Source organism: Microtus ochrogaster, chromosome 2, assembly GCF_000317375.1.
Source record: "Microtus ochrogaster isolate Prairie Vole_2 chromosome 2, MicOch1.0, whole genome shotgun sequence".
Taxonomy (NCBI): Eukaryota; Metazoa; Chordata; class Mammalia; order Rodentia; family Cricetidae; genus Microtus; species Microtus ochrogaster.
In genome coordinates, this window is record NC_022010.1 from 66,158,336 (window position 1) to 66,176,790 (window position 18,455).

Below are 18,455 nucleotides of genomic sequence, written 5' to 3' on the forward strand. Positions count from 1 at the left end.
ATTTTAAAATTTTGTGGCCTTTTCTTTTATAGACTCTGTATGTTAATCCCTATTTGATATATAATTGAAAGTTTTTTTCTGTTCTGTAGAGTGTTTCTTCAAGTTGATGATTGTTTCATATTCTATACAGAAGCTTAATTTCACGTAATTAATCCTACTTGCCAATTTTTGAAAGTATTTCCTACGATATTGGATTTTTTTTCAGAAAATCCTTGTCCATGCCTATGTCTTGAAGTGTTTTACTCTAATAGTTTCAAGATTTTAGGTCTTGCTTTAAGGTCTTCCATGTGCTGTTGCCATGTGACTATGAATTTTTAGTTTGAGATCGGGTATTAGGATACATCCAACATTGCTGTACAGGATTGGTTTCATTATTTTGAAATCTTCTATGCTTCTATATGGATGTTAGAATTGCTTTTTTTCTAATTTTATAAAGAATTTCTTGAAATTTTGATGAGGATTATATTAAATCTGTAGATTTCTTTCAGTGACATTATTCATTTTCACAGTATTAATCCTGCCCATCCCTGAGGAAGCAGGCCTTCCCAAGCTTCTAGTGTCTTGAGTTTCTTCAGTGGTTCATAGTTTTTATTTATAGAGATCCTTTACTTCCTTGGTTAGGCTTGTCACAAAGTATTTGTTTAAAAGCTATTGTGAATAGATTTTTGCCCCAACTTTTTTCTTTGCATTTTTATTGGTATGTACAAAAGCTACTGATGTTTGTATGTGATTTTACATCCTGCTGTAGTGCTGAAAGTATTTGTCAACTTTGACTTTTCTGGAGGAATCTTCATACCTTCATGGTCTTTTTTTTGCATTTGTATGTGTGTATGATGTGTGTGCATATGTGTATTCATGCTCATGTGTATGAGAGAGTGTGTGTATTCTTATAGAGGGCACAGGTTGGTGTCGGAGGTCTTCCTCAGTTACTCTCCACTTTATATACTGAGGCATGCCCACCCGGTTTTACATGAGTTCTGGGACTCTTGCATGTGGGCGCTGGAGACCTGGCCTCCGGTCCTCGTGCCTTCTGCAATAGGCACTTCAACCAGGGCCATCTGTCCAGTCCTACTTTAGGGTCTGTTATCTGTAGCATCATCTTGTCTGTAAGCAGGAATAATGAGCATTTAAAAATCAGTTTTATGTTTTAAATTTCTCCTGCAGTTTTTCTGTCTCGTTGCTTTTTATTTCATTTCAATTTAAAAAACCATTTAGATCACATTGTAGTTTTGTTTATAGTGCTTTGTGGTATTTTGCTGGGTGGTTAAAAAACAAAACAGGCTTTGTTTTGCTTTAGGCTTTTATCTTTAGCAAATGAAACTTGGCTACTATAGTGTTACTTATATGCTATTAGCCTAAAGTTGATGGTTGAGGCTTCAGATTAAATAGAATGAATTTACTTAGTCAAAGTTTTTTTGTAAGTTAAACTAGCTAAGTCTTATTTTGAATATTTGAGATTTTAGTTTCCAAGTTCTAAGTAAAGAATATTACATTAAAGTAAGTATAAAGAGCTGAATAAGTGTAATCATAGCAATAACTGATCCTTTTACTATGATAGTACATTGGTAATATTTGGTTGCTATAACTCTTGAATTTAAAATTCATTTATTATATTTTCAATCATTTTTCTTATAGGTTATATTTTGCTATCTTATATGTATAACATTTGTGCATATATTTTAAAAAGAAATATACTACAAAGATGCTATTTATGTTGTACTTTCTCCTGTTTTCATCCTGTCTTTTAAATAATCCTCAGATGAAATAGGTTTCAATTCTTCTAAACCAAGCTTAAACCAAGCTTTATATTTTCTTTTTGTCAAAAGTTTTATTCTTATCATGGAAAATTTGTTTTTCTTCTCCTTTTTTTTTTTTTTTTTTTGCGAGGGTGGGGAAAATAAGGTCTTTCAATGTAGTTCTGTCTGTCTTGAAGCTCACTGTAGACCAGGCTAGCTTTGAACTCACAGAGATCTTCCAACCTCTGCGTCCTGAGTGCACCACTACACAAGGACTAAAATTTGTTTCCCCTCAATATTCTATTTTAGTTATTTTGCCTGAACCTTAGATTTTAAATAATTTTATATAGATAATTTCTCAAAAAAATTTATTTATTTATTTATTTATTTAGTATACAATATTCTCTCGCATGTATGTCTCCAGGCCAGAAGAAGGCACCAGACCTCATTACAGATGGTTGTGAGCCACCATGTGGTTGCTGGGAATTGAACTCAAGACCTTTGGAAGAGCAGGCAATGCTCTTAACCGCTGAGCCATCTCTTCAGCCCCTATAGATAAAATTTGTTAACACATTCCAAACTTCATTTTTTCTTAAGATTTGTTTTTGAACCATTTTGAAATATATTAACAATTAGCTTTGACTTATAATTGTTTATTACATACTGGTTAAATATCAGGGTATTTGTGTTGTTGAATTTTTACTTTTTGAGCTCTGACCTACCTAGTTCATGTAAGATTATTCTTTTCTCATTTTGCAGATACAGTGTGATAGCCTGTCCTTTTCCCAAAGACCTTTGGGATGTAAGGGTGAAACGGAAGTGAAAACTTTTCAGATCTGAGTTCAGTGGGTTTTTTTTTTTGTTTGTTTGTTTGTTGTTCATGACTGGGTTTCTTTGTGTAGCCTTGGCTGTCCTAAAACTAGCTCTCTAGACCAGGCTGGCCTCAAACTCACAGAGATCCCTTGCCTCTGCTTCCTTAGTCCTGGAATTAAAGGCATGTGCCACCACTACCCAGCATATGAACTTTTTTTTTTAAAAAGTATCTATATCATATAGTATTACATGTAAGAATTTATTTTTAGCCTATTGAATTTTTATTTGAATTTGTGTCGGTGTCTTCTAAATTCATTTGAGCCTTATTAGAAATGAATTTAATAAATTCTGTTTTTCAGAGGATCAAAACCAAGAAAGACAGATAACATTTCTGCAAAGAAGGCTCCAAATGTGAAAGAAAAGCACATAGCTGACCGTGGCATTTCTGTGACATCTGATACTCAGCCTGAAGGTTTGTGATTGCTGGAAAACAGGAATTAGAATTTTGCTTATTATTTATAGCAGTTTTGTTATGAATATTTTATAGTAATATTGAAATGATATGCAAAAGTAAAGAGAAGTAGTTATCTAATACAAGTAAAATTGCTGAACATTATTTATATACCTAAGTATATATTTCTTTCTCTACTTGCCAGTCCCAAAAGTTGAATTTGAATTACTTTTTGTCTTTTTATGTGTGTATGGAGTAAAAGTATCTTTGAAGTTATGTTAGTTTGGCTATTCGAATTGTTTTCTTGAATATTAATATTACTGTTATCTGGAATGTTATTATGCTCTTCCCATTGTCTAGTCTCTTGCTACAAAATGCATTGGTCAGAAGTGCTTTTAACTCTCACAGGATGCCCACCTAGAGGTCCTTGGACTCCCCACAGGGCAGGGAACCCTGACTGCTCTTTGGGCTGATGAGAGAGGGGGAGTTGATTGGGGGAGGGGGCGGGAAATGGGAGGCGGAGGTGGGAAGAGACAGAAATCTTAAATAAATAAATAAACAAACAAACACACAAACAAATAAATAAATGGATGCCCACCTAATTCAGCTTAGCAAACATGAAGGCAAATACATCTCAGGCTTCTAAAATTCTTCGCAGGTCTCCTGATGTATATTAATTAATTATTAATATTAATAATGTTCTGACTCCTTTCCTTTTTATTTTTCTTTTAATATTTAATTTTTTAAACCAAAATTTATGAAAACTTAGATTACTACCTTAGCCATTAGAGCTCTTTTGGATTGTTGATAGTTTAAAACAAACGGAGATATTCTGTTTTCTGAGTAATTTTGTAAATTATTCACGAGAAAAAAAATGTTCTTTAATCACACTGTGCAAAAATTTATGTATTTCATCTCAAATATAACTGTTTGGATTCTGTGTGTGTGTGATGTCTGCGGGAGGAAGAGAAGGTGTTGGCTTTTCTTGTTTCTCATTTTTGTCCTACTTCTCTAACCCCGGAGCTTTCAGATTTCTCCTAGGCTGGCAGCCAGTAAGCCCCAGCAAGCTTCCTGCCTCCGCGCTCTTGGAGCTGGGGTGTCAGGTGTATGCAAAACCATGTCTGACCTTTCCATGGGTTCTGGGATTAAGTTCATGTCCTTGAAGTTAGATCTCAAGTAATCTTAATCATTTAATTCTCTCTCCAGTGCCTACCGTATTTTTTAGTAGACTTTGTAGAAACTAAGGAAACTAGACTTGACTTCTATGCATACAAGAGGCTGGCTGAGATTTTTTTTCAGGGCAGTTACTAGAGAAAGCGACTTTGTGGACACAGGCTTCCATTCAGCCACTGAGATTGTTAGTTTACAGTGGACACATTTCTTATGCTCTATGTGAAGCTTGGGAGCGTAGTGTTATTTATGTGCTCTTAGCTTTAAGTCTGATTGTTAAGGCTTGAAGATTGACTAGAGTGGACTGACTTCATCAGAAGTATTTTGTAACTGAAACTGGCTTAGTCTTATTTTGAATATTTGAGATTTTATGAGTAATGTGGTGTGGCTGGGGATACTGACTAGCTCCGCCTAGTCTAATTTTTGTTTTCAGTAGCTCTTTCTCTCGTTTATCTTTTGTTTACTCTTTGTTTTAAATTTCTTCCACTCACTCATAAGCACACAGACACAGCTGTTATTTTGCCATGAGCTTTTCTCTTAGGACTGCCTTGGCTCTAGCTCAGACACTCCAGTAGGTTGTGCTACCAGTTTTACTTTATTCCAGGAATTTTTAAATTACTTCTGGATCAGTGGAATTAACACCATATTATGAAAATGACCGCTGGGCAGTGGTGGCGCATACCTTTAATACCAGCTCTCAGGGGGCAGAGGCAGGTGGATCTTTGTGAGATCAGGGACAGCCAAAGCTGTTACAAGACTATATTGCCAGAAGTGATATAAAGATTCAATATAATCCCCACCAAAATTCCAGTGACCTTCTTCACAGCATGAAGAAAATTAATCCTAAGTATTCATATGGAAACAGAAAAGACAGCCAAACCAAAACCAAACAGGCAGAACTTGCAGGAGGCATCACCGTGTCTGACTATAGATTGTAGTACAGACCCATAATCACAAACATTGCATGTACTCCCACAAACAGACCCCAGACCACTGGAGTATAACCAGAGACCCGGAAATAAGTCCATGCAGCCTTAAAGAAAAATGAAATTATGGAATTTGCCAGGATATTCTTGGATCTGTAGAATATTATATTATAAGAGGGTATAAGATCTCTTTGGTTTTAATTTGAATATTGTGTGCAGTTATGTGGGAGTGAGTGTGAATATCGGTCAGAAACTAGAAAGTAGGTTGGCTACAGGGATACTGGGGAGAGGAATTGGGGACAAGGATTGATAACAGAAACAAAAGTCTAATGAGTTCCATAACGAAACTCATTATTTATATGCTAATTAGAACAAATACAAAATAATAATAAGAAAATTAATAGGTGGTGGTGGTGCATACTTTTAATCCCAGCACTCTGAAGGCAGAGGCAGGCAGATCTCTGTGAGTTGGAGCACAGCGTGGTCTACAGAGTAAGTTCCAGGATAGCTAAGGCTACGCAGAGAAATCTTGACTTGAAAAACCAAAACAGTAATAGCAGAAACGTATTTATATCAAATAGAAAAGCCATGGCTACTTGTTTCATTTTCACCACTCTTTGAAAGGGTGTTTCCTCCCCATAAAATTTGCCGTGTACCTCACCTCTATTGTCTAAAGAACACAGCTGGTTTATGTAGGCTCACCTTCTATATTTCCATCCAGTGTCACTACAGTTTTGTTTTAATGAGCTTTTTAGTTAGTATAGTAATTTCAGTACGACTGGCAACTCATGTAAAAAGGAACTTTTGTATACTTTTGGGGCATAGCTTTGCTTTTTATGTTTTTTAAAGATTTTAATCCTGAAAGTAAAGAGTGCAATAATCTTGAAGAGGGGACCACAAACAAGAAGACTTCATGTTCTTATTCAGAAATGGAACACACTCCAGTTTCCAGGAAGAGAAAGAAAAGGTTTAGAAGTCATTTACACGATTCTCATAATTCTAAATCTTCTTTGGATAAGTCAGCAGAATATGGGGTGAGTAGATACATTTAAATGCCATAGGAAATAATTTTGTACTGTGATGAAAATGAGTTAATGGTAGCTAAATAATGAATTTTCTTTGAACTTTTTACTTTATTGGATTTTTTCTATTCTGTGTAAACTTTATTTTTAAAATTTTAAATTGCATTACTTTTAGTTCACTTCATTATTTCTGTGTGTGTGTGCACAGACGAGCGTGATCATGCATGTACACATGCGCACACGTGTATATGGCTCTTAGAGCACAGTTTGTGGGAGTTGGCTCCCTCCTCTCACCATGTGTGCACCAGTGACCAAACTCAGGTTGTCAGGCTTGGTGGCCAGAGTTTTCATAATTTTTGATGTTCCTTCTTATTCAATGTTTTTGCTTTTGTTACTAAAAGCAATTTTTGTTACTAAATAAATTAATATGCTAAAAGTCCTCTCATTCTAGAGTTTATTTAGCTCTGACTTTGCCATATATGGAAATTTCTTTATTTGATTCTTTAAAAATTACTTAGGCATCAGATTTAATAGGTTAAACGCTGTATCACTGTACTTGGGTGACACTGCTAGGCATAGTTAGCACAGCTGTGTAGCTATCTTCATAGTCCTATAAAAAGATTCACTCTCATTTTTATGTTACTCCTTGTGAACTTAAGTCTTAGAAGTGTGCTTTAGGGAAACCAAAATGGAAAAATGTCATTTCTCTACTTTTAAAAAAAATGTTCAGAAAGAAGAAGAAAATGATTCCACAGCCTCCAGTAAGCTTGAGCAGTCAAGTGAAAGCCGTCACTGGGACTCAACACCACCTGTAGAACTTACACCTGAACCTTCAGAGAGCGAGGCCACTAATGCGTGCTCACTTGCCGTTCAAGAAGCAGGTGTCAGTGCGGCCTCTGGGAGAGCCTGCTCACCCAGCAGAAGCCCGGAGAGCTCTGTTTCTCACAGTGAGGTGGAGAGTTCTTCCCTGGCTGAGAAGGGCAAAGCGTTGACTATAGAAGAAAAGTCTCTTGTAGGTGGAAACAGTGACGAGAACCAATTGTTGATCTCAGCTGAACCAAGTAAGTAAAAGATTGTAAAGACACTCGTTTTCAAAGCTTTACTCAGAGCTTTTGTTTTTCTTACAATTTGCTAAGGCTGTTTGGGCCTCTGGGAAGTACATTAACTTTAGGGAAAACATCCTCAGTGGTTCCCTTATGAATCATGTAATACTAATTTAGGTAAACAAATGGAGCCTGTAAACAGTAAGGTTTTTGTTTGTTTCTTTTCTTTTTTTTTTATGTGTATGTGTGTTTTGTGCACCATATGCATGCCTAGTGCCCTCAGAGACCAAATGAGGGTGTCAAGATTCCTGGAACTTGGGGCTGGAGAGATGGCTCAGTGGTTAAGAGCATTGCCTGCTCTTCCAAAGGTCCTGAGTTCAATTCCCGGCAACCACATGGTGGCTCACAACCATCTGTAATGAGGTCTGGTACCCTCCTCTGGCACCAGACATACATGCAGACAGAATATTGTATATATAATAAATAAATAAATATTTAAAAAAAAAAGATTCCTGGAACTGGAGTCACAGGTGGTTGTGATAAAAATTTCTGATACAAGAATTCAAAAGACTCTAAAGAGTCCACAGTGAGTTGCTTCTGTATCTTCTAGCCATCCATTTCCCTTCCCGCAGGAAAGTGACGTGAAAGGACTTGGCACGATCTAGAATGATATTACAGTACTCGGTTAGAACTAGACATTGTTCTTAACCTTGTCTATTGCTGTAACAGAACGCCTGATATAATTTCATGGTTAAAGATTGGACAGGGAATACAACTCAGTGGCATAGTGCTTGGTTAGCCTTTACAAGACTCCGGATCCAATCTCTAGCACAAGAGAAAGGGAAAGGGGAAGGAAAAAAAGAATAAAATCCTGATACTGGTTCAGAGTTAAGAGAGGGAGATGAGGAAAAGTTTTATTTTGACTTAAAGTTACCTAGACTTCTGTCTAGATTGAGTGGACCCAGTGCTTTGGGCTGCTGAGGGTGCATGTTCTGGATGACAGGAAGTATCAGGGAGCATACAGTAGAGCAAAACCACATTTCATTCTCCAGCGAGCAAAGGGAATGGCTTGGACAGCAGCTCCTCTTGTGGCAAGCCCCAGTGACCTTGTCTAGTGACCTGGGGATCTTCCACTGTTAGACCCCACCTCTGAAAGTCTCCATCTCAGCTCAGAAGTAACATGCATGGGCCCAGGCTTTTAAGTTGCAAATCTTTGAGGACCACTCAATACCCAGAGTGTACCATGTTTACTTATAGCTTTAGTCATCTTTTAAATACATTTATTCTTTCGAAGGTAAGATTGTAGGAAGCTATTAAATAGTAATGCTGATGTAGAATCTGTATATAACTATTACTAATCAGGTAGTGAACGATAGGTTAGATTTAAGTTGAATATATAGATATTTAGACTTTATATGATTATTAAAGATAATTCATTATTATAACACATTTAAAACACATTTTCCTTTTTAGTTGTTGTTTCCAGTGATGAAGAAGGACCCATTGAACGTAAGAATTCAGTAATTCTGAATTTACAGCCTAATCAAGAGTTTGAGATTGCAAGTGAAAATCAGGGGACTTCTGAAGTACATTTGTCAGAACTACGACTGAGTGCATGTAAATCTGTACAGGTAATCTATTTCTGCCTTCTCACAGAGTTGCAATTAAGTGTTACTTTAAAAAACATTTTCCATTGTTTCATTATCAAAGTTAAAACAATTCTTTTACATATTTACTTATTTGTGTGTATGTGTGTGGGGATGTGTAGGCCATGGCACAGTTGTGGAGGTCAGAGGATAACCTTCAAGAGTTGTTCTCTTCATCCATTATGTAGGTTCCAGGGATTAAGCTCAGTTGTTAGACTTAGTGGAAAGTACCCTTATCTTCTGTGTCATGTTCCAGCCCCCAGTGAAATATTCTTATTTGTTGGGTAGCAGTCAGGTGAGAGAGAGGCATTAAAGTAAGTTTGAGACACAGTTCAAAATAGGTATAATGTCTTTCAACACCCATAAAATTAATCTCAAAAGAAATTGAAGAAGACACCAGAAAATGGGCAATTTTCCATGCTCTTGGGTAGGTAGAATAAACAGTAAAAATGGCAATCTTAACCGAAACCAATCTACAGATTCAATGGAATGCCTATCAAAATTCCTGCAAAATGCTTTACAGACATCGAAAGAGCAATATTCAACCTCATATGGAAAACCAAAAACCCCAGGATAGCCAAAACAATCCCGTACAATAAAAGAATTTCTAGAGGTATCACCATCCCTGACTTCAAACTCTATTATAGAGGCACAGTAATGAAAACAGCCTGGTATTGGCATAAAAACAGATAGGAGGACCAATGGAACTGAATTGAAGATGCGGATATCAATCCACACATCTATGAACACCTGATTTTTGACAAAGAAGCTAAAAATATAAAATGGAAAAAAGAAAGCGTATTTAACAAATGGTGCTTGCATGACTGGATATCAATATGTAGAAGAATGAAAATAGACCCATGTCTATCACTATGCACAAAACTCAAGTCCAAATGGATCAAAGACCTCAACATAAAACCAACCAAACTGATTCTCAGAGAACTGAAAGTGGGAAGTACACTTAAACACATTAGTACAGGAGACCAGTTCCTAAATATAACCCCAGCAGCACAGACACTGAGAGAAACAATTAATAAATGGGACCTCCTGAAACTGAGAAGCTTATATAAAGCAAAGGACACGGTCAACAAGACAAAAAACAAAATAATGGAAAAAGATCTTCACCAACCCCACATCGAACAGAGGACTGATCTCCAAAAAGAACTCAAGAGACTTGACATGGGGCTGGAGAGATGGCTCAGTGGTTAAGAGCACTGCCTGTTCTTCCAAAGGTCCTGAGTTCAATTCCCAGCAACCACATGGTGGCTCACAACCATCTGTAATGAGGTCTGGTGCCCTCTTCTGGCCTGAAGGCATACATGTAGTCAGAATATTGTATACATAGTAAATAAATAAATATATTAAAAAAAAAAGAGAGACTTGACATCAAAAGAACAAATAATCCAATAAAAAATTGGGGTACAGACCTAAACAGAGAACTCTCAACAGAGGAATCTCCAGTGGCTGAAACACACTTAAGGAAATGTTCAAAATCCTTAGTCATCAGAGAAATGTAAATCAAAACAACTCTGAGATTCCATCTTAGACCTGTCAGAATAGCCAAGATCAAAAACTGATGACAGCTTACGCTTGAGAGGATGTGGAGTAAGGGGAACACTCCTCCATTGCTGGTGGGAGTGCAAACTTGTATAGCTGCTTTGGATATTAGTATGGCAATTTCTCAGAAAATTAGGAAACAATCTATTTCAAGACTGAGCAATACCCATACCGCTTTTGGGTATATACCCAAAGGAAGCTCATTTGTACTACAAGGACATGTGCTCAACTATGTTCATAGCAGCATTATTTGTAATAGCCAGAATGTAGAAACAACCTAGATGCCCTTCCATTGAAGAATGGATAAAGAAAGAAAATGTGGTTCTATTTACACAATAGAGAACTACTTAGTGGTAAAAAAAAATAATGGCATCTTGAAATTTGTAGGCAAATGGATGGATCTAGAAAAAAACCATATTGAGTGAGGTAACCCAGACCCAGAAAGACAAATATTATATATACTCACTCATAAGTGGCTTTTAAATATAAAGCAAAGAAAAATGAGCCTGCAGTCCACAACCCCAGAGACAACAAAGAGGACCCTAAGAGAGACATACATGGAGCTAAATAGGAAGTAGAAAAAGACAAGATCTCCTGAGTAAATTGGGAGGGTATGGGTCACGGGAAAGGGTGGAAAGGGAGAGGGGAGGAAGGGAAGGAAATGGAGAAAAATGTATAGTGAAATAAAAACAATAAAAAAAGATAATTTTTACACATGCACATACAAAATCTAAAAATATCCAAGATTCAAAATAAGTTTAAAATCTATATTTTATTCAAAAATCTTAGTAACTCTTTTTTCACATTAAGAACAGCATAAAATTCTCTATTTTATTTATCCATTTATTTATTTATTTTTTATTTAGCAAAAAGTTTTTTTTTTTTTTTTTTTTTTTTTTTTTTTTTTTTTTTTTTTTTTTTTTTGCTGATTTTATTCTGTTGTCCACTATTTGCCATCTCCACACACTCATCAATGACAAGATTCATAAAGGGATCAAAGCCCCGAAGTATGCCTTGTACATGTCCGCCACCATTTAACTTCAATGATAACCATAAATTTCTTCAGTTCGGGAGGGTGGGCCTTGCTCATGGGGGCTCTTCAGCTGGCTTGGCATGATGGAAAGGAGCAGGTGGCCTTACAGACGCAGACCGGATGCTGATATCTCTCCATTTATTTATTTTTATTTCTTTTTTTAATTAAGAATTTTAAATACAATATTTCCTCATTTTACATAGCTATCCCCATTCCCACTCCCTCCCCTCTTTTCACTTCCCCCACCTTTCCTCCACTCCACCTCACCATCCACTCCTCAGAAAGGGTAAGGCTTCCCGAGGGGAGTCAACAAAGTCTGACACTTCACTTCGATGCAAGACCAAGACCCTCACCACTCTATGTAGGCTAAACAAGGTATCCTGTAGAAGGAGCAGAGGGCTGTGTTCCTGCCACCCGGCTCCTGCCCGCCTGGCTAGCTTATGCTTCGAAATAATTACACGGAAACTGTATTCTTTTAAACACTGCTTGGCCCGTTAGTTCTAGCCTCCCATTGGCTAACTCTCACATCTTGATTAACTCATTTCTAATAATCTGTGTAGCACTACGAGGTGGTGGCTTACCAGGAAAGATTCAGCATGTCTGACCTGGCTCCATGGCGTCTGACCCAGAGAGGAGAGGCATGGCGATTGCCTCACTTCCCTCTTCCTCCCAGCATTCTGTTCTGTCTACTCCACCCACCTAAGGGCTGGCCTATCAAATGGCCAAGGCAGTTTCTTTATTAACCAATGAAATCAACACAAAACAGAAGACCCTCCCATATCAGTATCCCTCTAAAAGAATGTATTCCTAGATGTCAGCAGGGATAAATCCTGGTCCCAATGCCAGTGACTCCCCAGACTTCCCAAGCCTCACAACTGTCCCTCACATTCAGTGGGCCTAACTTGGGCCTATGCAGGTTTGCCCATTATCAGTCCAGAGTCAGGGAGCTCTCAGTAGCTCAGGTCAACTGAAGAACAGCATAAAATTCTTTAATCATAATTTAAAGAAGAATTTTGTCTTTGATAAAACATAATTTTCATCTTTTTTGTAATTCTTAGAGATTTATACATGCATGATTTATTCTTTGTTAGGCCTCATCTGAATTATGTTCATATAATCCCGACATGGAAAACATTTCCTGTATTAAACCTAATAGTGAAATGGATCTGAAACTGGATTTTGTATTTACTTCTCTGTATATTGGTAAAATAAAAGGAGCTTCAAAAGGTTGTGTCACGGTAAGTAAATCCTCTGACTTTTTATATAAAAAATAACGTCTCACCACAGGATTGCCTAAAGACAAGCTGAAAAAGGACAGCAATAGACTTACCGAAGTGGACAAGGGGAGGACCACATGGTTTCAACCCCACACAAAGAACTGCAGGCGGCTAAGAATGCTGTGAGTAGAAGAAATAGTCTTCCCCAGAGAAAACACGCTATCTAGTTGTCCAGTGTCAAGTGATCTGCTCAGAAGACAGTCACGCAGCATTATTATACAAACTGAGCAGGTTATATTTAGAAATATATGTATATCTACATATACAAATATGCATGAAAACAATAATTAATGAACACAGGCTATGAATTTGAAAGAGAACAAGGAGGGATACATGGAAAGGCTTGGAGGGAAGAAAGGAAAGGGAGAAATGATGTAATTATAATCGCCAAAATAAAAGAAAAAACTATAAAAATATTAGTGACCACTTTTTCACTTTCAGAATAGTGTAAAGTTTGTCATAGTGTAGGGGAAAACAAGAACCAAACAAAAAAATCTACATAAAGACCACAAATAATTTTGAATACAAAGACAGCAGCTGCTAATTTGGAATGTATATGATTTCATATTTCTCATACACGTACATATATATAAAGCAGTATTATGTGTATTATTCTGCAACTTACTACAATTATATTAATTTACTTCTCCTTTCCATTTTGGAATGGGTGTCTTTTACAATTTTCATTTGTTGTTCATTTCAATTGTCCTAGTATTTTGCTTTAATTATCACTGGATTTAAGTTGGCCACCGTAGTACCCATTTGTGGTCTCTTTGGGAGGCTGAGGTGAGGCAATCACTTGAGGCTAGGAGCTCAAAACAAATTTATCTCTTAATGTAGGAAAGCAGTTTAATAAATCACTGTAATTTATGTACATGAAGAAAGACTACAAGGAATTCTATAGAGTATAGAATTATGATGAGAGAATACATGACAGTTTTTCAAATTGAAACATAGGAAGTAACAGAAGGGAGAGGGGTAAAAGTCTTAAAAATTTTTTGGTCTTCAAAAGATATTTTATATGCATTTTTCAGACAGAATTTATGATTTTTTATAACAGAAATGAAAGAAATGTTTTTGAGTAAATATATTAGATAATTAAGTTTAGTTTTTTAAACATCAGAGTACTTACTATGTTAGACATTACTGTAATTAAATAATTTTCTTACTATTCTGATAGTTACTGTTTAACTTTATTAGGAAATTAATAATGAAAAGTTATATAAATAAGAGCAGCTTTCTTCAGTTGGTCATTTGTCTCTTTAGAGAGTGCAGCAGTAAACATAGTTTTTTTTTTTTTCCAAAAATGCTAACACTTGTGATGGTGAGAAAGGTTTACAAAGCACACTGATTTTCAGAGAGCTGTTTTGACTATTGAAGGATATTATATATTAGCATTGCCGTCAGCTTTATTCTTCTTCAAATAGATGTACTATTTCAAGAACTGATTGACCACAGTATCACTTTCTTATCCAGGCTTTAAAATTTAGCTGGGACTAGATCACATGTTGTAGTAACCACACAGAGATGTAGATCAGCATCATATTTTTGCCTAGTAGGTTTTGGTAGAACAAGAGCATTTAATGGTGTGGGAAGGAAGGTGGAGTGCCCGTGTAAGAAAGTTGACACCACGACATTGTGGTACAGTGTTTCTTATTAGTTTTGAAGTAATAGCGGTATGAACTCTGGAAAACAAACTATATTATTCCTAGAGGTAGTACTTTATATTTACTGAGCTGCATTTTCTGAGATTAGTAAAACGTCAGAATTTGGGAAGATGTGTATTATAATATGTACGTATATTAAATAGTTATATGAAACTAACAGGAGGTATATTTGGTTACATTAATCCCAGCACTTGGGAGGCAGAGGCAGGCGGATCTCTGTGAGTTCGAGGTCAGCCTGGTCTACAAGAGCTAGTTCCAGGACAGGCTCCAAAGCCACAGAGAAACCATGTCTTGAAAAACTAAAAATAAATAAATAAATAAAAACTAAAAAAAAAACTAAATTAGATTATCTTAATTGGATATATCTTTTTGTGGTAATAGTACCCTTGGGTTGGAGGGCCTTATTAAATTAAATCTGCGAAAGGTTCAGTGACTTACCGTTTACTTCCCTAACTATAGTGGTAGAAACAACAGAAGCAGAATTTGAAATCCAAACTCAGCACTTAGCCAGTGTGCCCCATTGCCTCACATTTGGCTTCACTTTACCCTGTGGAATATGAGTTTAGTACTTTTAAAAAATATAATATGAAGTAATTTTTAAGTTCAGAAAATAAACGGGATACAAGTAAACCAGTGTTGTCACTGAACACTGTCACTGCCTAGAACTCACATGCTGTCCATTTGATTTTTATCTTGTGTTCACAAGTTTTATCTGTGAAATAGTCAACAGTTTCATAAATCTATTGATCGGAAGAGAAACTTAACCAAAGATTTATTTGTTAAATAAGGCAGATTTGTTTGTTAGCAAGGGAAAAGCAATTGTCAAAAGACAAATCTGTTTTAGATAGTATGTGTAAGGTTTTGTCTTGAACTATAAGTAGAACACTTACGCTGAACAGACACACAGAAGACCAGTGGAAATAGTGTAATGAAGTCAAAGGATCAGAAAGAGCAAGGAGCTCAGCCAGGAGTTCCTGAAAAGAACAAAGAGACGATAAAAGAGATGGCGATGCTCCACTGAAGTTGCTCAGCAGAGGAGTGTGCTGGCTTGAGACTTAACTTTGCCATCCCTTGACAGGTGCATCACTGTCTTGAAGTCAGCTTTGTTAGACTTTTGTAGCCATTCTTTAGTAAGCAGGTTTTTTGTTGTTGTTCTGTTTCCGTGTAGTAAAAATAATCTTCTGAGTTCTGTTAGTTTTCAAAGACAGAACTTCCCCAGCGGGTGGGGTATAGCTATCTTCTGATACTTTTAATGTCTCATTACAAATAAATAGCATATTGTCTGTCACCTTTGTTTGATCAGTTCACTTGTGAGTTTGGTTAATCCCTGAGAGAATTCTTATCTTCTTTGGAAATTGTTGCCTTATGTGGTCTCCTGACATTCCTTTGGACATTGTCTTATTTCTTAGAATATCAGAACATACTTTTGAAAAGTAGGGTGTTACCAATTTTTATAAGTGAGTATTCAGGTAAAGTTACTTGTACAGTTAGACACTCTCAACCTTCAAACTAAGTCTTTACATTGAGATAGTTCTGTGCTTTGATTCTTTAGTACTTTTACTACTGAACATTGAATAGTACTAAATACTTGAATACTAAGAAAATCGACTACAGACAAACTTGGAGTAGTAACTCATTTACTCATTTTTTGTTTCATATTTTTTTTTTTAGTTCACAACGAAGTATATTAAAATCCCATTTCAAGGTAAGCCACCTTCTCTTAATGACATTTTTTTCCACTATAATTTTGAGTATAGAGTAATTTATTAGAAAAAGTTCTGAAATTTTTTCACAAGTTTACCATCACTTTTCAGTACAGAGGCTAAGTAAAGTGAAGGCAGTTTAATAATGTTTGGGCTTAACATTATTTGCAGTTCCAAAAAAACCCTTAAAATGCTTTACAGTACCAAAATGAACATATTAATTCTCATTTTAATGAGTATAAATCAAATGATACTAAAATACTCTTGATGATTTCTTAGGATTAACAAAATAAAAATTTTACAGCACAAGTATTTTGCTATACACAAAAATGATTACAATAAGAACTAAAGGAAAAAAGTACACGAACATATATATTTACATAGACAGAGAGGTTTTTTAATGCTCTGTCTTCTCTAAGGAAAGCAGATGGAAATGTACTACAGCTTAAAGAGACATAGACTATTTTTCTTATTCTTTCCTAAACAAAAATTTTCCAAAGTAATTAGTGATGAAAAATAATAACTGATAGAGAATTCTCTTTAGAAAGTGAATTATAAAAAGAGCAAGGAAGAAAAATGTATGCACAAATGACACCAGATATGAGCTAGAGTAAAAGAAGCATCATGGTGGACTGAAGATGTTATCGAAGCAGCTTCAGTTCCTTAGCTCCTGCATGTTCAGAATTGAGAACTCTGCTATGGTGATAAGTCTAATGATTGGAGAGAACATACAATGCACATGATAACTTAATAGCCCTGGTTAGAAAACACTAATCTGTTTAGAACTAATTATTGAGAGGTAATATACTGTTTTCCTTGTTCATGTTTGTCTTATTGGTGAGACTTCATGGATGTAGCTTCTGACATCCATAGGAGACACAAGCCCACAGCAAACTCCCTGATGTTCTGGCTCTTACAGTCTTTCTGCCCCTTCTTCTGCAGTGGTCCCTGAGCTGCAGATGTATATCAGTTGGCACTGGGATCCACAACTGTCTTTTGATCAGTTGTGGGTTTTCTGTAAATGCGTCTGTCTGTTGCAAAGAGAAGTTTTTTTGATGGGTGGCAAGAAATACACTTATCTGCGGGTATAAAGATAAATGTAGTTAGGGACAGTGGTAGTTACAGGTTACAGGTTCTGCTCAAAGATCTGTGACTTCAGTAGCTCTGGATAGTTGGCAAGGTTTCTAGATCCAAGCATGATTTCCCTCTTGGTGAGGATCTTAAGTCCTTTTAGAGAGCTGTTGGTTACCACCAAGGTCTGCATGCCACTGCTTCAGCCTTCAGATTATTGTGCCATGCTGGTAGTCATTGTGGTTCATATATATCAGAGCTGGGTCAGACTATTGGTTGCCTCCCTATGAAGCCTGCATGGTGCCCTCTGGTCCATGAAAACTAGTCCTCAGGGAGGAAGCATTCATTTCAGTTCAACACAGGATCCTTTGGGCCCTGTGTCTGATGTACATGGTGTCTTCAGCAATATGGACTTACCTTCCACCTCTCAGGAGCAGCTACGGGCAGAAGCCTGTACTATTTGGGAGTCCCTTGGATGACTCTGATGAACAACTCTGAAGAGGGTTTCTCATCCCTGGTGCTGGGGTGTTGGTAGATGGTCTTTGGTCTTGAAAGGAGCGTTGTCAGCCTCAGTGGGAAAGTTTCATTTAAACTATATACGTATATTTATATATAGACTTACTATGTATTATAGATATTTTTAGATTGTAGTTAATAATGTGATTCTTTATGAGCTTTCAGACACCCTGTTATTTTACCCGCTTCTTCCTTCTGTATTTATCTCCCTCCCTAATTAGAAACCTTCATTTTCTCATTTCCCCTTCATTTCCTTTCCCCTCCTTAATGCTTTCCCGAAATGATCCCTTTTTACTTTCCTGGCTTCTGCAGTAACTCCAGGCTGTGCACTTTTGAAGATTTGAAGCTAGAAACCTCCAATAAGAGACAACATGCTACCTTTTTCTCTCTGAGTCTGGCTACCTCATCCAATTTATCTTTTCTAGTTCTGACTAATAACCTGTAAAGTCATGATTTATTTATTTATTTCTTCACAGCTGAGTAGTATTCTGTAATGTATATGTACCATACTTTCATTATCCATTTGTAGGGCATTTATGTTGTTTTCATTGCCATCTGTTTTGAATAGAGCAGCAGTGAGCATGGCTGGGCAGGAGTCTGTGGAGGATGATATCACGTTTTCAGCATGTGTCAAGAAGTTAGGATTTCTTTACTGTCCACCTCTTTTTCAGATGAATTAGTATTATTTATTTTTTAATTTATAATAAAATTACATCATTTCCTCCTTTTTCCTCCCTTAAACCACTTTCATGCACCCCTGTTTCTCTCTTTCAGATTCATGGCCTTTTTTTTTTTAATACACACACACACACACACACACACAC

General features: G+C 36.4%; 1 protein-coding gene across 1 annotated transcript in view; it reads left to right on the forward strand.

Moving 5' to 3' along the window:
* Senp7 (SUMO specific peptidase 7) overlaps positions 1-18,455 on the forward strand; it is a 110,039-nt gene that overhangs the window by 64,367 nt on the left and 27,217 nt on the right. Inside the window, exons 7-12 of the mRNA XM_026787658.1 lie at positions 2,909-3,021; positions 5,946-6,130; positions 6,849-7,179; positions 8,635-8,792; positions 12,489-12,635; positions 16,013-16,046. Coding sequence (XP_026643459.1) covers positions 2,909-3,021; positions 5,946-6,130; positions 6,849-7,179; positions 8,635-8,792; positions 12,489-12,635; positions 16,013-16,046 — 968 coding nt within the window. The remainder of the gene's footprint in view (positions 1-2,908; positions 3,022-5,945; positions 6,131-6,848; positions 7,180-8,634; positions 8,793-12,488; positions 12,636-16,012; positions 16,047-18,455) is intronic.